The sequence below is a fragment of the Microcebus murinus genome, unplaced genomic scaffold, assembly GCF_040939455.1.
Source record: "Microcebus murinus isolate Inina unplaced genomic scaffold, M.murinus_Inina_mat1.0 scaf001_hap2_Mmur4.0, whole genome shotgun sequence".
NCBI lineage: Eukaryota > Metazoa > Chordata > Mammalia > Primates > Cheirogaleidae > Microcebus > Microcebus murinus.
Window position 1 is genome coordinate 1297564 of NW_027438947.1, and position 26473 is coordinate 1324036.

Genomic DNA, 26473 nt, shown 5'->3' on the forward strand with positions numbered 1-26473 from the left:
TTTTGTTTAGATCAAGTAGGATTTAGTTTATGAATCTCGGTCCACCTGAGTTAGATGCATACATATTTATAATTGTTATGTCTTCTTTTTGAATTGTACCCTTCACCATTATATAGTGACCATCTTTATTTTTCATTGCTTTTGTTGATTTGAAGACTAATTTATCTAAAATAAGAAATGCCATGCCAGCTCTCTTTTGGGTTCCATTTGCTTGAAATATTGTTTTCTGTCCCTTCACTTTGAGTCTGAATGTATCCTTGTGGGTTACATGTGCTTCCTGAAGATAGCAGATTCTTGCCTTGTGTATGTTTGTGTGTATATATATTTATATATATACATACACACACACATAATGAATCTCCCAGGAGGCCTTTTAGCTTCTTGTACCTGGATATCTAGATTTTTACAAGGCCTGCGAAATTTTACTCTATTTTATACTAAAAGAGCTTGTGTATTTTGTTCTTCACCCTCAGCAATGCCTATGATTCTAACGTTAGGCCTCTTCACAGAATCCAACATTTCTTGTAGGCTTTGCTCTTTTTTCTTATTTGTTTGCACTCCCTCTGAAACTGACTTATTTAATTGAAAGGTGTTATCTTAAATCCCTGAGATTCCTTCTTCTGTTTGATCTACCCTGTTCTTCATGCTTTCCACTGTGTTTTGTAATTCCTTGAATAAATTCTTCATTTCCAGTAGTTCAGTTTGATTTTTCTTTAATATTTTAATTTCTTTAGTGAATTTTTCTTCCATGTCCTGGAATTTTTTGTGTATGGTATTTTTGCATTGGTTATCCGTTTTCTCTTGCATATCATTGAATTTTCTTACACTCCATGTTTGAAATATTTGTTCTGTCATTTTAGTGTTCTGAATTTGGTTGGCGTCCATTGCTAGGGATCTTGTGTTCCCTCCCCTTGTGTATGTGCTTTCCATTTGATTATCATACTTCCAGAGTTCTTTCACTGATTCCTTCCTATCTGGATCAGTCATTGCTTCTTATCCTTAGATTTTGGGTTGGATAATGGCATCCCCTGTTTAGTCTCTGAGCCGGTCAGTGGTGTTTGTGGGCGAGATTCGACCACACCCTGTAGGATGAGTCAGTAGATGCAGTAAAAGGGTATTTAAATTGATCTCCCTTTCAGTAGGTGGCACTTGCTGGAGGGGCAAGCTGCAGTGATGTTTTTGGGTTCTGTAACCAGCTCTTATTTCTCTGGAGAGGCACTCTAGTGCCTCAGGTGATAGGTTGATCTCTGGGACATCAAGGTATACCCATATTCTCCACTTCAAGATAGGCAGGTGGGGAAGTAAGGCTGGGCAGAGCTGGGTTGGGTGAGCTTTCCCTCAAATACCACAAATGCTATTAGCATGGGTCCAACATCCGTTCTCTACTTTTGGGCAAAGCTGCCAAGTAGGGGCTGAATTGGCCCCACTCAGCCAATAAGTCTGCATGTTGGGGTGGGGCTGTCTGAGACCTGCAGTCTGGAGCAGGCCGTACTCTTTTTCCCCCTCCCCTATGCCACGATTTCTTCTGGGTCTCCTGGGTCCAGCAGGCAGGCCCTCAAGCCAGCAGATCTTCCCTGGTTGTGATGCAGGATGAGAGGTTCCCTGTCCAGGATCACAGCCTGAGCTGTGTGCATGGCCCTGCCATGGAGGAGGGTTGCCCCTGCCTGAAGCATGCTGATCTGCTCCTGAAGGCACACATACCTCAGTAGACTCATTCCCCAAAATAACTTCTGTGCTCCTGGCAATGGGATGTAGACCTGGGTATATGGGATCTGATCTGCAGGCCTGTCCCCTGGGCCCCATAATTCAATCCCTGACCCTGCCAGGGAGAGGAGTGTTAACCTCAAGTCACCCATGGGGTGCCCACGCTGCATCAATGTCTCTCCATCTCAGGATTTTCCTCCCTTTCCTGGAGTCATGAGGCAAGCAGCACTTGGAGGGATGGTGGATAGGGACCTCACAGTCTGACTACCCCTCAGTCTGCTTTAGGGCCTCCCAAAAAGACTCCATTCCCTGAAGATGCCTGCAGGTGGTGGCTAAATTGTCTCTCTCGGCAGCTGCGGGTAGGGAAGGAGAAAGGGAGAATGAGGCAATATGGTGTCTGCCAATTGATGTGGGTCTGCAGAAGGCAGTGCCTGAAGAAGCTGGGAGACCAGTGTCCTGCCCACATGAGGCTCACCACTCACTGGCCTCAGACATCTCTTTGCTGGTGTTGGCAAGTCTCACCAACTGCTCAGGAGCCCACCAGCAGTCTAAGATTCAAGGGAGAGGAAATTTAACCATTTCACCTACCCTTGTCACTGGTCTCCAAGCCTCTTGGGGGCCTTTCTCCTTCCAGTTCTCCTTCACAACTTCTTCCCGTGGAGTCTGCTGTAGTTTCAGGCATGCTTCCTTCCGAACATCATCCTACCTATGTTTGTCTGCCTGTTTATTTATTTTTTTCCACTTTATTCTAAAATCTATCTTTTTCACAGAGACTCTCTGGCTGGCAGTTTTTCTCATCCACCATCTTACCCCTCTGATGACCCATGATTTTCTAAAGAAGCAATAGCCACTCAAAATGAACCCAGGGATTGGCCAAGATGCTTGACATAAATAAAACTAAATGGCCCACACCCTTGGCCTAATGCATCTAGGTCTGGAAGTCAACCTTAAGAAAACCAGGCAACAAAGCCAAATGAAAATAGGAAGCAGGCCTAATAAGAATTAGGCTGAAAGCTAAAGCAAACAGGGCAAAGGCTTTCTTTCTTCTTAGAGTGCTCAATTGGAGGAAGAGAGCTGAGAGCTGGCCCAACATGACTAAGGACAGGAATTTAACATCAATTAAAATCACACTATAAACAGGCTTGGGGCTCTAGGCCATGAGGTAAGGCATATTAATGAGTGGGGATCATCTATTGTAAGCTATCTCCATTGCATGAGATTACTCCAAGCATGTACTTTACTGGTAGAAGGTGAGGAGTATCATTTCCATTCAGAGAATGGTAAATTTTTTGGTCCTTGGGGATTGGTTTTCTTAAAAATACTTCAAAACTTTGGAAAACCTTCTGGGAAAGTCTCAAGTCTATTTTCCCCTAGCATACTCTGGATTTAAGGGAAAAGTACAGTTGGAGTGGGGCACAGAAGGGTGAAAAAGGCTAAAGAAGTTCAGGGATGTAGCCTTACAGAATGAATTTAGGGTCAGTACAAGTTGGGCAGGATGTCACCAGGAAATTTGAGTCTATCAAACAGAGTGGAATATACAGTTGAAAAATGATTGCATCAGATGATACATTTGGCTGAACTCAGGACTAAGTACCAGGCTAAACGATCCCTGAAAGTAAGGCCTAATGGTACGATAATGATGATGCATACTGATTTTGTGTGTATACTGAGTATAACTTTACAAGCAACTCACAAAAGCACTCCCTCACTTTATACATACAATAGCCTTATGAGTTAAGTAAGAATGTATCATTCTATTTTGCAGATAAGCCTAACAGAAGCCCACAAAAGGCAAAAGGACTTACATCCTCAATAAGGACCAACATGTAGAGGAAGTTCTCTCCCTCACTACCTCAATCTCTTACCTGTGGTCTTGGGCAGTATACTTGAGGAGCTCAGCCAACTGTAAGGGGTACTTGCAGATCTTCTGCACTGGAGTCAAAAGGAAACCATCGATAGCAATGTCAATCATCTGCTGTAAGAGGCGACAGGCCTCAAAAAAGTGCTGGTAGCGGCTGTCTTTCATCAGCTTGGAGAGCTCCATGCAGGCATCCAAGTGGTTGTTACAATATTCAGAGTATATCCAGAATCCATCTTGCTGTGAACAGAGGAATAAAAGGAAAGAAAATGGCTAATTAGGATCCCACAAGAAGTCTTAAAGTAATGGAAAGACAGATTATATTTTCATGAAAAAATATTAAAATAACAATATCAATTTTCCTTAATTTATTCATAATCTAATGGTATAAATTATCAAAAGAAATTATGTGGTAATTAGACAAACTGATTATAAAGTTCTTATAAAAATGAGTAAGTAGCAACAGTAAGGAAATTCTGAAAAAGATGGATAATGAGGGGACACTGGCCCTACCAATAATAAAACATTACATGAAATAAAACTTTGGTATTGAGTCATAAAATGAAATAGATTAGAGATTATACTTATGACAATGGCAGACTAAGTTATTTTAGATAAACTATGCCATTGAGAATAGCCAAAAAAGCTGAAAAAATATAACAAATATCTGTTTGAAGGAACCACAACATTCCGAGCCTCAAATTATCTCCACCAAACATTTCTTAGCAAACAACCCTTCAAGTATTTAGGCATAAGGAGGTTAAGATGTATGCAAGTTGCATATTTACAGCTGAAAAAATGTGTAAATAAATATATATATATATATATATGTGTGTGTGTGTGTGTGTGTATGTATATATAAATATGCATATAGAGTGTAGAAGAGGAGAGAGTCAGGAGAGAGAGGGAGAACATGCTCATATGATAAACAAGGTGGTAAAATGTTAACAGATGAATCTGGGTAAGTAGTAGATGGCTACTCTTTGTACTGTTCTTATTTTTCAACATTTCTGAAAGTTTCGAATTATTTCCAAGACTACAAGAATCAGGAAGAAACAGGGAAACAAAATACCACTGAAAGAACACAATAAACTTACAGTGACTGACCCCAAACAATTGGAGATCCATGAAGTACCTGACAAAGAATTCAAAATAATTATTTTAAAGAAGCTCAGTGAATTAAAAGAGAAAATGGGTGAACAAGTTAGCAAAATAATAATTAAAAAAACACAAGAATAAAATAAAAACCTAAACAAGAAAGAGAAAAGTTAAAAAGAACCAGACAGAAATTCTGAAGCTGAAATATATGCTGGTTTGAAATATCAATAGAGATGTTCAACAGCAGACTAGATCAGGCAGAAGAAAGAACAAGTAAACTCAAAGATAATAAGGGGATATTGAAATCATTTGAAATCATTCAGTCAGAGGACAAGAAAAAGAAGAAGAAAATAATGAAAAGGAATAAAGAAATCCTACAAGATCTATGGCAACATAGTCTAGAGAGTTAACATTAGCAAAATTTAGAAGTTCCAGAAGAAAAAGAGAGGAGGAAAAGGAAGGAAAGCTTATTTAAAGAAATAATGGCCAAAACTTTCAAATCTGGGTAAACATACAAACATCCAGGTATAGAAAGCTCAGAGATTTCCAGTCAAATTCAACCCAGACAAGAGTTCACCAAGCTACATTACAATGAATCTATTAAAAATCAAAGCCAAAGTAGAGATTCTAAAAGCAGCAAAAGAAAAGAAGTATGTCATTTAGAAGGGATTCCTAGCAATGCTATCAGCAGATTTTTCAGCAGAAACTTCGTAGGCTAGGGGAGTGTGGGATGATATATTCAAGGTGCTAAAAAAAGAATAAAACCTGTCAACCAAGACTACTTTCCTCAGCAAAGGTAACCCTCAGAAAAGAGAGAGAAATAAAGACTTTTCCAGACAAACAATAGCTAAAGGAGTTCATCAACACTAGACCTACCTCATAGGAAATGCTAAAGGGAGTTCTTCAAGCTAAAATGAAAGGTCACTAATTAGTAATATGAAAACATATGAAAGTATAAACATCACTGGTAAAGGAAAATATTAATTCATAGCCAAATTCAGAATACTCTAATACTTATAACTCTAAGGTAAAAGACATTATTAAAAATAACTATAGTTACTTATAGTTACATTAACTTGTTGAGGGATACATATTATAAAAAGATATGATATCAAAAACACAAAATAAGGGGGGAATAAAAGTGCATAACTTTTGTATGTGACCAAAGTTTGTTTTGAACAGCTTCACATATATTAGTATACTGATAAGATGTTTTACATAATCCTCACAGTAATCACAAAGCAAGAACCTATAGTAGGTATCCAAAAGATAAAAAGAAATGAATGAAAGCATGCCACTACAGAAAATCATCAAATCACAAAGGAAAATAACTAGAGAAGAAGAAAGAAAAAAAAAGGGTTGAAAAAAGAGCCAGAAAATTTTAACAAAATGTCAATACCAAATATTTTCCTATCAACAATTATTTTAATGGATTAAATTATCTAATCAAAGAACATAGAAGGACATTGAGGATTTTTGCATCTGTATTCATAAAGGAAATTGGTCTGTACTTTTCTTTTTGTCTTATGTCTTTTCCTGACTTTGGTATCAAGGTGATACTGGCTTATGAGTTGGGGAGGATTCCCTCCTTCCCAATGTTAAGGAATAATTTCTGTCGTATGGGTACAGCTCTTCTTTGAAGGTCTGGTAGAATTCAGCTGTGAATTCATCTAGTCGGGGGCATTTTGTTGTTATTGTTGTTGTTGTTGTTATTGTTGTTGTTGTTGAAAGATTTTTGTATCACTGCTTTGATCTTGCTGCTCATTTATTGGTATGTGCAGTTCTGTTTTTCCTGATTGAGACTTCAGAGGTTTTGAGTTTCCAGGAATATGTCCATTCTCTTTACATTTTCTAGTTTATGTGCATATAGATTTTCACAGTATTCATGAATATTTTGTATTTCTTTTTTAGCAAAATTGTGAAATGTTTTATTATTGTTAAAATATCTTATTAAATCATAGCTATTCAATGGCAAGATCTATAATTTAGTAGGAATACATAAATATAACTTTTAGGTAGATTGTATTTGCTTTAGATTCCTCAAAGCACATTTTTTTAAATTTCAGCATATTATGAGGGTATAAATGTTTAGGTTACATATATTGCCCTTGCCTCACCCAAGTAAGAGCTTCAAGTGTATCCATCACGCAGATGGTGCACACTGCACACATTAGGTGTGTATATGCCCATCCCCTCCTCCCCCTCCCATCTGCCTGACACCCGATGAAGGTTATTACTATATGTGCACTTAAGTGTTGATCAGTTGAAACCAATTTGATGGTGAGTACATGTGGTGATTGTTTTTCCATTCTTGGGATATTTCACTTAGTAGAATGGGTTCCAGCTCTACACAGGATAATTCAAGAGGTGCTATATCACCATTGCTTTTTTGTGGCTGAATAGAACTCCATGGTATACATATGCCATAATTTGTTAATCCGCTCATGTATTGATGGATACTTGGATTGTTTCCACATCTTTACAATGGTGAATTGTGCTGCTATAAACATTCTAGTGCAGATGTATTTTTTATAGAATGTTTTTTGTTCTTTTGGGTAGATGTCCAGTAATGGGATTGCTGGAACAAAATGGTAGCTCTACTTGTATCTCTTTGAGATACCTCCATATTGCTTTCCACAGAGGTTGTACTAGTTTGCAGTCCTACCAGCAGTGTAGGAATGTTCTCATCTATCTGCAACTATGCTGACATTTTTGGGACTTTTTGATAAAAGCCATTCTCACTGGAGATAAGTGATACCTCATTGTGGTTTTGATTTGCATTTCCCTAATGATTAGAGATGTTGAGGAGTTTTTCATATGTTTGTTAGCCATTATTCTGTCTTGTTTTGAAAAATTTCTGTTCATGTCCTTTGCCACCTTTTTGATAGGGTTGTTTGATTTTTTCTTGCTGATTTTCCTGAGTTCTATATAGATTCTAATTATCAACCTTTTTTTTTCATGTTCTTGGGTTTTATTAAGACACTAAACACACAAACTTTTCTCTTCTTTTTTAAAAAATGAACAGGAAAGTAATGGAGGAAAATGAGACAAATCAGAAAAGTATGCCATTCTACAGAATAAATACCTGTTGCTAAAAGGAATATCTTAAGCAGAAAACCCACATGACAGCTTCAGTGGAGTTGTAGAAGCATATTTGTTTTCCAGTTAAGCACTAGAAAGGCTTCATTTCAATGGCTCACATCCTCTGCTTTAGGAAACAAACAGGGTTTTCAACCTTTAACTTATACAAAAGTTGTTATTTCTCAAACAATGATATATTCATAAACATTCATACTGTTTTAAAAGAAAGTACCTCTTATAGGCTCTTTATCCAGAACATTTTTCCTTTTGTGCAACTCTGTTGATTGCAGAGCCCCACAAACTCAAGTCATTCACTTATTTTACTGTACAACCTTGTTAATGCAATTTACTATACAAGCAAAACTGTTATTGCTATTAAAATTCTACCTCTTGAAAATTATTAGTTCATTTTATGGCTTTTTTTTGCAACAGGAAATATCCTTTCCTATATATACTATGCTATTTTGCATTTATTACCTTTACAGAGGTATTTTTTTTAAAAAAATTAAATGCTTTTCAGAAATAGATTCTCCCAGGCACTAAACTACTTGAGTCAAAGTACAACTACTTTAAGTATACTATGAGAATCTAAACCTGAGTCCCTGGAGATCTGCTGCCAGAAGCTTCTTATTCTAACTTGCTTGTATACAAGATACACCACATTAAAACAGTTTTATGTTTCCTATCATACTAGCTATAGAATTTATGTCAACAAATCCTGGATACAAATCTTTAATACTGAGATTTAAGAATCACCTCAGAAAACTGCCACTTCCAAGTTCTCAAGGTAGTTTTTAGAGGTAGGAATTCGTTTTCTATAGAAAACTATCTTAACGCTTTCAGAACAACTGTCCACAAGGAAAGCAGTAAAAAATGAAAGCTGTGTGAGGCTTTCTATAACCAAGGCAAAGAGTCTACTTATTTCATAGCAACCTAGGTACATGCCATCCAGCTGTATCTCCAATTCTCATGAAAAGGTCTGAAATTCCATTAATACACAATTCAGCAGATTTGGCAGTAGGAAGAGCCTATTACAAATAATCTAGGATACTCTGAATTACTAACAGTATTTACACACAGCATGCTGCAGACAGGAAATGTAAATGGTCTGCAGATTAAAAAATCACTCACTGAAACAACTAATATGGCATCTTAGTATGACATGCAAAAGGTAAAATAATTTCTTGACAGACAAGGAATGGGAAAATAATCTAAAAGACAAATAATATGAAGACAGTTTAAGAAGAAAATCACATCAAACTAAGAGCAAAGCGGAATCAGGAAACGGTGTCTCATTTTAAGATTTCATAAAATAAAAAGGCTTTCCAGCTACCTCATGGAAAGCCAAAAATCCTGAAACACAATATTCAAGATTTTGACCCCACATTTCTATTCAAAAATGACACTTATTTGGCCTTAATCTCCTTTCCCCAGGGAGAATATCACAGATTCAGATATTTATGAAAAAAAGGCTAGATTTTTCACTCTTTTTACACTATTGTTATAATCAACAATTCATCCTGAAGTGTAAAATTATTACTAGGTTCATGCACTAACCCCTAACATGGCACTACAATATGCTACCAAGCACTAATGCTTACAAAACTATACACATCTCAAAATGGAAGACATTGGTGATTTTGTTGTTCTTAAACAACTTGTAACATTTGTCCACAATTATTAAAATATGTGTATATATATATATATATATATTCCTATTGCACATATCCCATTTTTGTCAAACTTTTCAAAAGAGAAACTGCCAGCTAACATGTAAGAGCAAGAGAAAGGAAGGATGCACAACTCCATATCAAGGCATAGTCCTGCCTAAAATTATAGCTTTCGCCTTCAAGAAGGGAACCAAAATAGACAAGAAAAAATACAGAGGTATAAGTAAACATTAGGCAACTACAACTGGAATACACCCACTTTGTTAAGTAACATCTAATATCAGCCATGGAAGATGCAGAAAAGAATTTGAAAGCATTAAACACAGTTGTCTGAACTAAGAGATGGAAAAATACAAAGCATCTGGAGAAGCTTAGTTGGATACCTGTTCAAACCAGAGGGCCAAAGCTGGTTTCACTGGTGCTGATGAATACAAGTACCCTATCCCCTGCCCAATTATCCTACCAAAAAAGTTGCCAAAGGACATGGGGAAGACAGATAACAGATAATTGGAAGGTATAAATTTTCCATAAGATATTCATAACATACCATTGGGAACCATGTATGCAGACTTCATTCTGTTTTTAACAATTCCAAAATTCTAAAGGAAAACATCAGGAAGTGGCTTGGAGATTATTCAGAGAAAAATTTAAGTTACCTTGAACCAAAGTTAATTCTATGCATTACGACTTAGTGATTGTCCTCAATTAAAAGAGATTATATTTCATCTGTATCATGTAATTATTTTACCAAAATTCTTTTTTTATCCCAATTCAAATTGGTTGATCAATCTCACTAATCATTAAGAGTGCTCAGCACTTCCTATTTGGGGCCATTCCTCTCACTCAAATTTTGATGAATCTACACTAAGTTCCCAGCACTGCAGCATGCATGGCCCTGAGCAAACATTCTAAAAAACACAGAGATGATCTAATTCTGTTCTTAATTTCATCTAAGAGGTTCTAAATTCATTCTGTACTCACAAAGAATCATAAAAGTTTTACTCTTCTTATGTAAAGACCTGACAGTACATACAATGTTCCTCTGTTGATTTGGAAGCAATGAGTTTTCTACTGTAGTCTGTACATTATATTGTATAACTGTTAAGGGGAAAATCTCTATTTCTTATTAGAACAATTTTTGTTTGAGGTTTCTTTTCCATGCCCTGAAACTACAATGACCCATCCACAAGTTTGGGAAGATTGCTTCTGAAGCCAATTCTCTGGTAAGACAGTTCAGTCCCAACTGAGGAAAGTACCTGAGTCCCAGCCTTTTCAGCATAACATTACACTTATCACCTAGAATAAATCGAACATCCAAGTATCCATCTGGGGTCTAAGGAAAAGAGTTATGATTTTACAAAAAAAAAAAAAAGGAGCTATAAAATATAACACACATAAAGTTACATGGATTTGCATTAGGCATTTTTGTTTCTTAGAAGAGGGAGTTAAAATGGAAAATTCTCTCATTCCTCCCAATTCCCCCTACTCCTCTGTGTCCAAAGTTGAAGGCAGGTCATACTACTCGGTTTATCACATCTTCTGAACTGAAAAACCACTTATGACACTTTTCTTCCAGTCTTAGCAATGCAGAAAACAAAGTCTCAAGTGTATATAAGATTTCATAAAAAAAGAATGAAGCAATTTATAGCAGTTTCTCCTTTTAGGGGGGTGAACAGGTCCATCACTGGACTCAAACTGTTTTCTTTTACTGCCCTTTCACTAAACCCAAGCATGCATTCATAGGGTTAATTGCTACACAATCTGTTACTTCCTTAGAAGAATGAAAATCATTTATAAGTACCAAATGTCCAAAGACTTCTGAGAAAGAAATCCAAAAACAGCTTCCTTCTCTGGGAGAAAAATCCCTCTTCTGATCCAAAAATGTGGATTTACACATGTAAAACTGCGTATTTGTACAGACAATGGGAAGGCATGTTCGCATAAGAAATTAACGTTGACATCTTGTCTTTATGCTTCTTTTATCACATCAAAGGTTTAATTGTAAAACTGGACCTTTGTTCTTATTCTGTAAATCTGTGTCACAGCATAATGAGCTAGGATCTAGATATATATGTAACTTTTTAGCATCTTTCATCTCAAATTAGAATGCATATTTGGAATTCACTGCTGCAGTCTCAACTGTGCTTATCATGATAGTGGCTGAAACTGGAAGACATTTAAAAAACCCTGAAGTCATCCATACTTGCTATTTATTTAGTCTTCTCATTTGGAACAAAAAGAATTCACAAATACCACCACCTAAGCACCTGTTTCAAATGAAACATCCACCTTCAGCTTGTAAAATATTTTCTTTATAATTAAGCAAAGAGCAGCAGAAGACACTCATATCAGTTGCTTCTCTTTCTGGAGAAGTAGGCAGGATAACTGCATCTTAAGGGCTTCTCTGTGTTGAATCTGAGAGGTGGGACACAAAAACAACCTGGTCTTTTCCATTCCAAATCATGGAGGTAATGTGTAGAGAAGAGATATCCACATTTCATGATTAGAGAAAGTAGCTGGATAAAGGAAGCAGGACTACCTGCTCTAGGAGACAACGTAAGAGATACCCATTAAAAATTACTGAGTAGCACTCTGGGAAGCTGAGGCGGGAAGATCACTAGAGGTCAGGAGTTCGAAACCAGCCTGAGCAAGAGCAAGACCTCGTCTCTACTAAAAATAGAAAGAAAGAAATTGGCCAACTAAAAAATATATATGAAAAATTAGCTGGACATGGTGTTGCATGCCTGTAGTCCCAGCTACTTGAGAGGCTGAGACAGAAGGACCGCTTGAGCCTAGGAGTTTGAGGTTGCTGTAAGCTACACTGATGCCAAGGCGCTTTGAAAAGTCCTGAGTTCAGCATTTTGTTTTTGAGATGAATATAAAAGCACCTAAATGTCAAAGAAAATGTTCTTCTTGTGATTAGGAACCGCCTGTTCGTCCTTCCATTGCCGGCCTTCTCGGCTCACCTCGCACGGGCCGCCAGGTGCACTCAGCCTCCCTGGGGGCGACCCGCTCCTGGCCCAGAGGCCAGTCAGCAGCAGCACGCCTCACTCCGCCATCTTCGCTCCTTCTAATTATCAACCCTTTATCAGATATATAACATGTGAATTTTTTCCGCCATTCTGTAGATTGTCTGTTTGCTCTCATGATAGTTTCCTTGGCTGTGCAGAAGCTTTTCAATTAGATCAGGTCCCATTCATATTTCTGTGGTATCAGTTGTAATATGTCCTTTTTCATTTCTGATTGAGCTCATTCAGGTTCTTCCTCTTCTATTCCTAGGTAATCTAGCAAGAGGTCTCTTTTATTTTATTTAATATTTGTATTCTTTTATTGGTTTTCATTTCATTTTATTCTGTTTTGACCTTTGTTATTTGTCTTCTGCTGGCTTTGGATTTGGTTTGTTTTTTGTTTCTAGTTCATTGAGATGTTACATTAGGTTGTGAATTTGTGATCTTTTTGATGTAAGCATTTAAGGATGGGAATTTCCCCCTTAGGACTTCTTTTTATGAATCCCATGCACTTTCATAGCTTATGTCCCCTTTGTTGTTCAGTTTGAGAAATCTTTGGATTTCCATCTTAATTTCATAATTGACTGAACAATCATTCAGCAGCAGATTGTTTAATTTCCATGGCTTTGTGTAGAATTGAGTGTTTCCATTGGAATTGATTTCCAGTTTTATTCCACTGTGTTCTGAGAAGATACATGGTATGATTTCTATTGTTTTTTTAATTTGTTGAGAGATGCTTTGTAGCCTAAAATATGATCAATCTTGGAGAATGTCTCATATGCTGCTGAGAAGAATGTATATTCAGTAGTTTTGGGATAGAAGGTTCTGCAAATGTCTGCCATGTCCATTTGTTCTAGAGACGAATTTAAGTCCAGTATTGCTTTATTTATTTTCTGCTATTATGACCTATCCATCTCTGACAGTAGAATGTTGAAGTCCTTGACAATTATGATGCTACTTTTTATCTTTTCCTTAGACCTAGTAGAATTTGTTGTATGTATCTGGGAGCTCCTGTATTAAACTGATATGTATTTAGGACTGTTTTGTCTTCCTTTTGAATTGTCAGCTTTATCATTATATAGGGACCATCTTTGTCTTTCTTTACTATTGGTGATTTAAAGTGAATTTTATCTGATATGAGAATGGCTACACTTGCTCTCTTTTGGTTTCCATTTGGATGGATTTTTTTCTTCCATCCCTTCATCTTGAGTCTGTGTCCGTCCTTGTGGGTTAGATGTGTTTCCTAGAGATAGCATATCTTTGGTTATTTTTCTTTTTTTCCTATCCAGTCAGCCTATGTCTTTTGAGGCGGGCAATCAGACCATAAACATTGAGTGACAGGATTGATCAGTGAAATGCTGTCCTGTTAATCATGCTGGGTAGTACCTACTGCTTTGTTTTCCCTCTTGTACTATTGTTTTATATGAGCTGTGAACTTCAGATTTTGTGGAGTGATTTTACCCTCATTGGTGTCCAGTGCGGTACTCACCAGAAAATTGGTATTAACAGATCAACACCTAAGCGGACATATAGGAATAACATTTATTGGGTGTTGGGTGGATAGGAGGGGAGAGGAGGAGATGGGTATATACAAACATAATGAGTAAGATATACAACGTCTGGGGGATGGTCTTGCTTGAAGCTCTGACTCGAGGGGGGAGGGTGGGCATGGGCAATATACATAACCTTAACATTTGTACCCCAATAATATGCTGAAATAAAACACAATAGAAAAAAATAAATAAACAAATACAAAAAAAAATGCAGTCCGGAGCATTTCCTATAGGGCAATTTTTCTGATCATGACAAATTACCTCAGTGATTGCTTGTCTGGAAAAGTCTTTATTTCTCTGTAAATTGTGACATTAGTTTTGTGGGATACAAAATTATAGGCTGGCAATTGTTTTGATTAAGAGGAATGAAGATGGGGCCCCAATCCCTTCTGGTTTGTAAGGTCTCTGTTGAAAAGTCTGCAGTTAGCCTTGATGGGTTTTCCTTTGTAGGTTAGCTGTTGCTTTCTTCTTGCTGCTTGTAGAATTTTCTCCTTCATTTTGACTCTGGCTAGGTTGATTACTATCTGTCTTGAAGATGTCCTATTTGCTATGAATCTTTCCAGTGTTAAATGACCATGTTTTATCTGGTGGTCTGAATCTCTGGCAACACGGGGAAGGTTTTCTTAATAATTCCCTCAAATATATTTTTCATGCCTTTTGCTCTATCTTCTTCTCCCTTAAGAATACCTATAATTTGTATATTAGTTCACTTTGCATAATCCCATATCTAAGTGATTGCTCAGTCTTTTTGACTCTCTTTTCTGTGTCTTTGAATGACTGCGTTAGCTCAAGATCCTTGTTTTCAAGTTCTGATATTCTTTCTTCACCTTGGTTTAATCTGTTTTTGAAGCCTTCTGCTATGTTTTGAAATTCCCTGCATGACCGTTTCATTTCTTTATGTTTTATTATATCCTTCCTTATATTGTCTAGGTCTTTGGTGATTTTTTCATTGATTTCCTGAAATATTTTTTCACTTCTTTGTGTTGGTTTTCAATTTTTCTCTTCTATTCCATTCAACCTATTTACCATCCATGTTCTGAATTCCATGTCTGTCATTTTGATAATTTCCTTGTGGTTGGAGTCTACTATTTATAGCTCCACTGTGATCCCTTAGGGGTGCCAAACTGTTTTGTTTTTTCATGTTGCCAGGGTTATTTTTGGTGGTGTCTTCTCATCACAATCCTCTTTTCTAGGTATAGGGGTAACAGGTTTACAGGCCACCTGTTCTCCTTTGCTGGGAACTCTCCTGCTTATTTACACAAAGTGAGGTTGCCACATGGTGCTTGTTTTCTACTCTATAATGTTGATCTGGTAGGAGAGGAGCACATGCACTAAGAGCCTGTAGTGCAGCTGTTCTTTATTGTCCCATTCCCCTCTGATTGCTACACTTCAAGCCACTGCTGGATGATCTTTGTGTGGGGCTGTGGGTTGTTCCCCAGAGTGTTGTAGGATATTCAATTTGGGGGCTGGCTGAGACCCTCTCCATGGAGGCCAGTTCTCTGGGGAATTGCTCTACCTGGGGTTTCCCCACAGAGGTGACAGTCACAGCTGGGTGAGGCTTTCTAGGCAGTGGGTGTGGGTAATCAGGCTGTGGGTGTTTGCTTGAACCAGTTACAGGTATAATGGTGGCTTGAGCCTGGGAGATCCCTGGCAGTTTTGCCAGCACAGTGACAGTGGTAAAGACTCAGGGGTGGGGGCTTGTGGTCCAGGCCCAATGGTAGGATCTAAGAGGTGGTGTTGCAGGCCTGGCAGGAGCTCTGTTGTCACAGGGCTGCAGACTTTGTCTCAGCCACAGCAAGAGCCTCAGAGCCAGGACTGGGGACTGTGGAGGTGGTACCACACTGGCAGTAGGCTGTTCTACCAGCTTGGGGACCATGGATGCCAAGTTGCCTGAGTGGGGGCAAGTTCCAGTGGCCCAGAGACTACAGAGTTCTCCCCTCCAGGCCCTGCTGAGGCAGTCACCCAAAGCTTCCCAGGTGGTACCTATGGTGTGCAAGGTACCTCTTCTGCTCAGATTCTGCACTGGGGGAGGGGCACTCAGCTCCCATTCACAGGGCATGGCACAGGGCAGCATATGTTCTGCCTGCTCCCTCCCCAGCCCAGTAGGGTCACTGCAAAGGCTACTGCTGCAAAGCTGAGTCCCATACAGACCTGGTGCCATGTATCTGAGACCTTAAGATGGCATCAGCTACAGAAATCTGTGATTGGAAGCCACCAGAGCCTTACTGTGCCTACTGTCTGGTGCAGTATCTCTGCACAGCCTCTAGGCATCTCCCAGCCCAGCAGTGGTAGAGGGAGCCCCCTCCCAACTCAGGCCGCAGTGCCTGCAGGGTAAGCTTGATGGTCCAGAGTTCTATCCTCCTAATCTTCTCCATGTGTAGATGCCTCCCCACAAACAGATCCCTATGATCATGTCAAATAAATCTCCCTGCCATCTCCTTCACTCTGAATGTCCTGCATCACTTTTCTGGGGGTTTACAATGTTCTTTCTGAGAAGAGCTATCCATAGATAGGCATCCACCTGGAACTTTTGATTCTCTCCTTGAGATTGGCTCACTTGTGGGCGTTACTAGTCCACCATCTTCTGGATCTCTCTTTGTTAATTTCTTAGATATGACACCAAAACCACAGGCAACAAAATAAAAAACAAACAAGTGGGATTGCATATAACTAAAGAGCTTCTTCTACACAGCAATAGTAACAAACAATGAAATGAAAAAGCAGCCTATGAATTAGGAGAAAATATTTGTAAACTACATATCTGATAACAAGGTTAATATCCAAAATATATAAGAAATTTACATAACTCAAAAGCAAAAAAATGACCTAATTAAGAAATAGGCAAAGATTCTGAATAGACATTTTCTCCAAAGGCATAGAAATGACCAGGAGGTATATGAAAAGATACTGAACATCACTAATCATCAGGGAAATACAAATCAAAACCACAATATCAGCTCACATTTCTTAGGATGGCTATTATCAAAAACACAGAGATAATAAACTAAGTGTTGACAAAGGAAGAAAAGGGAACCCTTGTACATTGTTGGGGGAAAATGTAAATTGGTAGAGTCATTATGAAAAATACTATAGAGTTTTGTACAAAGATGGAAGGTATGTATGTTAATGCAGTAGCCATTACAAAAAACAGTAGCTTAAGGGGTACCTAAAGAAATTATAAATAGATCAAATAACCTAGCAATCCCTCTTTTAGATTTAGAACCAAAGGAAATAAAGTCAGTATCTTATAAAGATATATGCATTTCCCTGTTTACTGCAAAATTATCATCAATAGGCAAGATATGGAAACAATCACAGTCTCCATCAATAGATGAATGAGTAGAGAAATTATGGTGTATAAAAACACACACACACATGCAAAATGAAATATTATTCAGTCTTCATAAAGAAGGAGAATCTGCCACTTGGAACAATATGGATGAACTTAGAACCTGCCACATGCAGTAATCCAGAAACAGAAAAATAATACTGTATGGTCTCACTTATATGTGGAATCGAAAGAAAAAAATTAATACGTAGAAACAAATTAGCATACTGGTTACCAGGGGTGAGTGGGTGGGAGAAAATGGGGAAATATAGGTCAAAGAATAGAAAGTTATAGATATGTAGGATAAGTAGTCTAGAGATATAATGTACAGCACAGGTACTTCAGTTAATAATATGGTACACTGGAAATATGCTAAAAAGAATAGATTTTAGACACTACAAAAAGATAACTATGTAAGATGGTTGATAAGTAAATTTGTTAGTAGGAATCACTTCACTATGTGTATAAATATCAAAAAATGTTGTATACCTTAAATTTATACAGTAAAAAATTTTAATATCAAATTCTAAAAGCAAGGTCAAGATCTGTACAATGACAAGTAGCAAACAATCCTGGCAGATATTATAGAAAACCTAAATAAATAGATTTAGTGTAAACAGATTTAGTGTAAAGATTTAGTGTAATTACAATCAAAACCTTGGCTGGGTTTTTACATTCTTTAGTTTAAATTGGCAAGATGATTCTTAAATTTATATAGAAATACAAATTACCTAAAATAGCCAAAATTGTTTTGAAATATAAGTTGGAGGACTTAAACTATCTGATTTCAAGACTTGCTATAAAGCTACATTAATCAATTAGTAAATTCTTTCCATAAGTTTATTAGTATCAGGTATTACATTAGGTTCTCTAGATACAAAGATGAATCTAACAAACTTTCTTTCCTTATTCTTAATCTAAATAGAGGGTGAAAACTTAATCTAAAGAGAGGGTATAAAAAGGATATGAAAGTAAATAAATTGAATAAAGAACTTTAAAAAGAGAATGTGTGGTATTAGAATAAGAACAGAATTAGATCCACACATACATGGTAAATTGATTTTTGACAAAGGTACTCAGGTAATTCAATGGGGACCAAAATGACAGAGTAGAAGCAATTCGGCTTCACTCTCTCCACAAAAAACCAGAAAGAACTATCTGCTGCCAAGATTATCACCAGGAATATCCCTGCACTCAAAACTGAGATCATAGTGATCCCAGAGGTCACAGATAAGAGAAAATATTAGCATAAGGTAAGATAAATAGACCACTCTAATCAAGACACTGGGCCCAGAAAATCAAGGTTTCTATACTGGAAAAAGTAGATTAAGGCAGACAGCCAGCTTCCTCACAATCATGAGGCTCCTTCACAGAAAAACTGTTCCTAACTCAACTCATGGGAAGTATTATGAATGTCTCTATGGTAAAATGTCCTAAGGGCAGTTAGAATTAAAGAGTGAGGGCAGGGTAGCAAATCCCAGCACATGAGTCTCAGTAACTTCTCTTTATCTGTAAAAAAGTGATGCCAAAACAGAGAAGATATTTATCAACACCATGCTGTAAAGACATGCTCCACAGGTCCTTTGGGAACACACCTCTAGACAGTCTTCCCCCAAATTTGGGGTATCTTCTTTGGGAAACTCCATCTGGGATGAGCAGTGCTTCAAATTTTTGAGAGAAAAGTGACAAACCTGTGCTCAGGGCATCATCTAGTGCAGAAAAGGATGTAGCTATCTTGGGCTAAGGGAAATCAACAGTCACTCTGCACAAAACGTCTAGACAGGCATACACTTGAAAGACCAAACCAAGGCAGATAGTGAAGACTGTAATAACTAATCCTTCAATATGAAGACACAGATATATGTCCATAAGAAAACAAGAGAAAACAGGAAATCATGACCTCCCCAATGGACAAAACAAGGAGCCAGTAACAGACCCTAATAAAATGATGATCTGTGAGCTCCCAGATCAAGAATTCAAAATAGCAGCTTCAGGAAACTCAGCAAACTCCATCATAACACAGAAAAGGAATTCAAAAATTTAACAAAGAAATTTAACCAAATAGAAATCCTGGAGCTGAGAACACATTTGATAAACTGAAAGATGTATGGGACAATCTGAACAGCAAAATAAATTAAGGAGAAAAAAGAATCAGTGAGATTGAGGACAGATTATTTGAAAATACACAGGCAGAAGATAAAAAAGACAAATGCTTACAAGTTCGAGAGAATAGCCTCAAAAGAACAAATCAAATAGTCATCAAGAGCATGTTGAGAAAGAGCAAGGGGTAGAAAGCTTATTCAAAAAAATAGTAACAGAAAACTTTCCAAACCTAGAGACTTATAAATATATCCAGATACAAGGTCAAAGACCATGAGACATATTCAACCCAAATGAGATTACCACAACACATATAATAATAAAACTCTCAAAGATCAAGGGCAAAGAGAGGATCTTAGAATCAGCCAAAGAAAAACAAACAACATATAAAAGAGCTCCAATTCATCTGGCAACAGACTTCTCAAAAGAAACCCTACAGGGCTGGAGGGACTGGGATGAAATGTTAAAAGTGCTGAATAGGGGAAAAATGGCAACCAAGAATACTAGATCCAGAAAAATCTATCCTTGAAACATAAAGGAGAGATAAAGACTTTCTCAGAAAAACAGAAGCTGAAGGAATTTATCAATATCAGAGCTGTCTTACATGAAATGCTAAAGGAAGCTGCTCAGTCTTAAAGACAAGGATGCTAACATGTAACAAGAAAACATTTGAAGGTATAAAATTCATTGGTAAATGTAAACATACAAATTCAGAATACTCTAATATTGCACTGTGGTGTACACACCAAAATCTATGAAAATGTAAAACTATTAAAAATAACATAAAAATTTGTTAAGAGATAGGTAATATAAAAAGATGTATATTGAGACAATAAACTCAAAATGTAAGAGTAATGGAGTTAAACTGCAGAGATTTTAGTTTTTTCATTGTTTCTTTTCATTGTGATCAAAGTTATTATCAATTGTGATCTGTTTAAAATAAGTTGTTATAATCATAAGATGTTTTCTAAGCCCCATGGTAACCACAAAGCAAAAAACTATAGTGGATACACCAAAATCAAAAAAGCAAGGAATTGGCCGGGCGCTGTGGCTCACGCCTGTAATCCTAGCTCTTGGGAGGCCGGGGCGGGCGGATTGCTCAAGGTCAGGAGTTCAAAACCAGCCTGAGCAAGAGTGAGACCCCATCTCTACTATAAATAGAAAGAAATTAATTGGCCAACTGATATATATATATAAAATTAGCCGGGCATGGTGGCACATGCCTGTAGTCCCAGCTACTCGGGAGGCTGAGGCAGGAGGATCGCTTGAGCCCAGGAGTTTGAGGTTGCTGTGAGCTAGGCTGACGCCACGGCACTCACTCTAGCCTGGACAACAAAGCGAAACTCTGTCTCAAAAAAAAAAAAAAAAAAAAAAAAGCAAGGAATTAAAACATTACCAGAGAAAAGCACTAAACCACAAAGGAAGACAGTATAAAAACAAAGGAAGAGAAGAGTTAAAAAAAAAATCAGAAAACAATTAGCAAACTGGCACTAACAAGTACTTACCTATCAATAATAACATTGAATATAAATGGACTAAATTCTACAATTGAAAGACATAGAGCAGCTGAATGAATAAAGAACACAAGATCCAACTCTATGCTGCCTACAAGAAATTCACTTCACCTACAAGACATACATACACTGAAAGTGAAGGAATGCAAATGGAAATACAAAGAGCAAAAGTAGCTATACTTGCATCATATAAAATTGACTTCAGGTCAAAAATGGTAAGAAGTGACAAAGAAGGTCATTATATATTGATTAAGGGGTTGGTTCAGCAAGAGTATATAAAAATTATAAATATATGCACACCCAATACTGGAGCACATAAAGCAAATATTAATATATCTAAAAGAAGAGATAGACTACAACACAATAATAGTAAGATACTTCAAAACCCTACTTTCAACAATGGACAGATCATCCCAACAGAAAATCAACAAAGAAACATCACAGTTAAACTGCGCTCTAGGTAAAATGTACCTAATTGATGGGAAACAGAATATTTCATCCAACTGCTGCAGAACACATTCTTCTAATCAGTGCATATACCATTCTCCAGACTAGACCACATGTTAGGACACGAAAAAAATCTCAAAAAAAAATTTCAAAAGCAAAATTCATATCAAGTATCTTTTCTCACTACAATGGAATAAAATAAGAAATCAATAACAAGAGAAACTTAGGAAACTGCATAAACACATAGAAATTAAAGTAATTGCTCCTGAATGACAAATAGTTCAATAAAGAAATTGAAAGGGAAATATCTTGAAATAAGTGGAAATAGAAACACAATATACCAAAGCCTATGAGAAACAAATTTTAAAAAATACTAATAGGGAAATTTATAGCAATAAATGCACACATCAAAAAGTAGGAAGACTTCAAATAATCTAACAAGGCACTTCAAAGAAGCAGAAACGCAAGGAAAAACCAAACCAAAATGTATTAGAAGAAAAGAAATAATAAAGATGAGATCTGAAATAAATAAAATTGAGGCTAAAAAAATGCAAAAAGATCAACAAACTGAAAAGTTGTTTTTATACAAATAAACAAAATCAATTAACTTTTAGCTACACTAAGAACAAAAGAAAGAAGAATGAAATACATAAAATTTCTCATAAAAAGACATTACAATTGATACCACAGAAATGCAAAGAATCATTAGACAAAATATTAACTATATATGAACAAACTGGAAAACTTAGAAGAAATGGATAAATTCCTGGACACACAACCTACCAAGACTGAACGAGGAAGAAATAAAAAACCTGAAAAGATCAATAACTAGTAATAAGATTGAATTAATAATAAAAAGTCTCCCATCAAAAAAAAAGCCCAGGACCTAATGGTTTGAATGCTGAATTATATCAAACATTGAAAGAAGAACTATTGAGCAGGATTGCTTTTGCTATACGGGGTCTTCTCTGGTTCCATATGAAGTGTAAAACTATTATCTCTATATCTGTGAAAAATGATGATGGTATTTTAATAGGGATTACATTGACTCTGTAGATCATTTTGGGTAGTATAGACAGGGAAATGCAAACTAAAACCAAAATGAGATATCACTTATCTCCAGTGAGCATTCCTTATTAACCAAGTCCCAAAACAATAAATGTTGGCATGGATGTGGAGAGATAGGAATACTCCTACATCGCTAATGGGACTGCAAACTAGTTCAACCTCTGTGGAAAGCAATATGGAGAAACTTCAAAGTGATACAAGTGGGTATACCATTTGATCCAGCAATCCCATAACTGGGCATCTACCAAAGAGAACAAAAGACACTCTATAAAAAAGACACCTACACTCGAATGTTTATAGCAGCACAACTCACAATTGCAAAGTTGTGGAAACAACCCAAGTGCCCATCAATAAAAGAGTGGATTAATAAAATGTGGTATATGTATACCATGGAGTACTATTCAGTTATAAGAAACAATGGTGATATAGTACCTCTTGTGTTTTCCTGGATAGAGCTGGAACCCATTCTACTAAGTGAAGTATCCCAAGAATGGAAAAATAATCATCACATGTACTCACCAGCAAATTGGTTTCACTGATCAACACCTAAGTGGACATATATGAATAACATTTATTGGGTGGTGGGCAGGTGGGAGGGAGGAGGGGATGGGTATATACATACATGAGTGCGATGAGCACCATCTGGGGGATGGACATGCTTGAAGCTCTGACTTGAGGGAGGCAAGGGCAATATACATTACCTTAACATTTGTATCCCCATAATATGCTGGGAAAAATAATTAATTAATTAATTCAAAAATAAAGAAAACTAATACCAATGTTACTCAAGTAATTCCAAAAAAATTGAAGAGGAGAGAATACTTCAAACTCATTCTATGAGGATATCATTACCATGATACCAACACAATACAAGGGCACTACCAAAAAAGAAAACTACAGGTTAATAGCACACATGAGCATAGATGCTAAATCCTCAACAAAATACCAGCAAATAGAATTCAATAATGCATTAAAAAGATCACTCACCATAATCAAGTGGGATTTACCCTAGGGATGCAAAGTTGCTTCAACATATATAAATTAATAAATGTGATATAATACGTTAACAGAATCAAGGACAAAATCCTTTTGATTATTTCAATAGATGCTTAAAAAGCATTTCAAAAAATTCAACATCTCTTCATGATTAAAACTGAAAACAAACTGGCCATAGAAAGAACATATCTCAAAATAATAAATGTACACACCTACATATCACATACCTACAGCTAACATCATCCTGAATGGTGAAAAATCCCTCTAAGATCTGGAATCAAACAAGGATTTCCACTTTTAACCCTTATATTCAACATAGTAATGGAAGTCCTAGCCAGCGTAGCATAGGCAAGAGAATGAAATAATGGTACCCGAACTGGAAAGGAAGAAGTCAAATTGTCCTCGTTTGGAGACAACATCATCTCATATTTAGAAAAACCTAAAGGATTCACATAAAATTTTTTTTAACTAATAAATGAATTCAGTAAACCTGCAGGACACAAAACCAACATACAAAAATTAGTCATATTTCTATATGCCAACAGTGAACAATATGAAAAATCACAAAAACAATTCTACTTATAGTAGACACAAAAATTAATAATCAATTAAAGCAAAGAAGTGAAAGATCTCTATAATGAAAGCTAAAAATCTTAATGAAATAAATTGATGAGGGCATATAAAAGTGAAAAAGATATCCCATATTCATGGACGGGAAAAGTTAATATTATTAAAATGTCCATACTACCCAAAAGTGACCTACAGATTCAATGGAATTCTTATCAGAATTTCAATGACATTCTTCACAAAAATAGAAAAACATTCCTAAGGTTTCTATGGATTCAAAAAAGACCCCAAATAGCCAAATCAATCCTTAGGAAAAAGAACAAAGCTGGAGGCATGACACTACCTGACTTCAAAATATACTACAAAGTTGTGGTAATCAAATCATCACGGTACTGGTATAAAAACACATAGACCAATGGAATAGAATCGAAACCACAGAAATAAATCTACACATTTACAGGAATCTCATTTTCAATAAAAGCACAAAGAACTTACAGTAGTGAAAAAATTCCCTTGAATAAGTGGTGCTGGGAACACTGGATGTTCATCTGTCAAAGAATGAAAATAGACACCTGTCTCCCAACACATGCAAATATAAAATCAAAATGGATTAAAGACTTAAATGTAAGGTCTGAAACTATGAAACTAATAGAAGAAAACTTTAGGCAAAGTCTTCAGGACATTGATCTAAGCAAAGACTCTTTTTAGGTAATACCTCAAAAGCCAGGTGACACAAGTAAAAATAGAGAAATGGGATTATATCAAGTTAAAAATATTTTGCACAAATGATAGTTTTCTTGGCTGTTCAGAAACTTTTTAATTTGATCAGATACCATTTGTTTATTTTTGATTTTGCGGTGATTGCCTTGGGGGTCTTCCTCAAGAATTCTTTGCCTAGGCCTATGTCCGATAGGGTTTTCCCAACATCTTCTAGGATTCTTAAGGTTTCATGCCTTAGGTTTAAATCTATTATCCATCTTGACTAGATTTTTGTGAGAGATGAGAGGTAGGGATCCTGCCTTAATCTTCTGCATGTAGCTATCCAGTTTTCCCAAAACAATTTATTGAAGAAAGATCGAAAATATTTGATCTCTGCACTTCTGAGAAAGGTCTAATAACAAGAATCTACCTAGAACTCAAAAGAATTAACAAGAAAAAATCAAACAACCCCATCAAGAAATGGGCAACACAAATGAACAGAAAATTCTCCAAAGAAGACAGAATAATCGCCTGCAAACATAGAAAAAAATGCTCGACATCTCTAATCATTAGAGAAATGCAAATAAAAACCACAATGAGATACCACCTAACCCCAGTGAGAACGACCTATATCAAGAAATCCCAAAACAACAAATGCTGGCAAGGATGTGGAGACAAAAGAATACCCTTACACTACTGGTGGAACTGCAAATTAGTGCAACTTTTGTGCAAAAGAATTTGGAGATACCTTAAACAGCTAAAAATAGTCCAGCCTAGAATCTTATTCCCAGCAAAAGTAAGTTTTGTATATGAAGGAGAAATCAAAACACTCTCAGATAAGCAAAGACTGAGGGAATTCACCAAGATAAGACCAGCCCTTCAAGAAGTACTCAAAACAGTGTTACCCACCGATCAGCACAATAAACACTCACGAATGTAAATCTACTCAAAGCTAAAGATCAAAGCCCAGATACCACAATGACTCAAGAGAGAAAATAAAGCAACAAAGTTCAACCGAACATAATGAACAGAAATCTGTCACACCTAACAGTTATCTTAATAAATGTGAATGGCTTGAACTCTCCACTCAAGACACATAGGCTGGCCTAATGGAAAAACAAACAAACAAACAAAAAAAAAACCACAAGCCAAGTATCTGCTGCCTTCAGAAAACAAATCTAATCTGCAAGGACACATATAGACTAAACGTAAAGGATGGAGAACAATATTTCAAGCAAACAGAAGCCAAAAGAAAGCTGGCGTGGTGGTGCTGATTACAGATAACTTAGTTTTTAAATCAACAAAAGTAATAAAAGACAAAGAAGGTCACTATATAATGGTGAAGGGTACAGTTCAACAAGAAGACATAACAATTCTAAATATATATGCACCCAACCTTGGTGAACCCAGATTCATAAATTAAACTCTACTTAATCTAAACAAATGGATAACTAACAACACCATAATAGTTGGAGACTTTAACACCCCACTGACAGCACAGGAGAGATCCTCCAAACAGAAAATCAATAAAGAAATAATGGATTTAAATAGGACCCTAGAACAAATGGGCCTGACTGACATTTACAGGACATTTTACTCCTAAACCATGAATTGTATGTTCTTCTCATGACCTCATGGGTCATTCTCTAAGACAGACCATATCCTAGGACACAAAGCACGTCTCAAACAATTTAAAAAAATAGAAATTATACCATGTATCATTTCAGACCACAATGGAATAAATGTAGAAATTGATCGTAACAAGAGTCCTCATTTCTACAC

General features: G+C 36.6%; 1 protein-coding gene across 4 annotated transcripts in view; it reads right to left on the minus strand.

Moving 5' to 3' along the window:
- ARHGEF9 (Cdc42 guanine nucleotide exchange factor 9) overlaps positions 1-26473 on the minus strand; it is a 241991-nt gene that overhangs the window by 56427 nt on the left and 159091 nt on the right. For all 4 annotated transcript variants that reach the window (XM_012739107.2, XM_012739110.3, XM_012739109.3 and 1 more), the window contains exon 5: positions 3570-3802. In XM_012739107.2, the coding sequence (XP_012594561.1) occupies positions 3570-3802 (233 nt within the window). The remainder of the gene's footprint in view (positions 1-3569; positions 3803-26473) is intronic.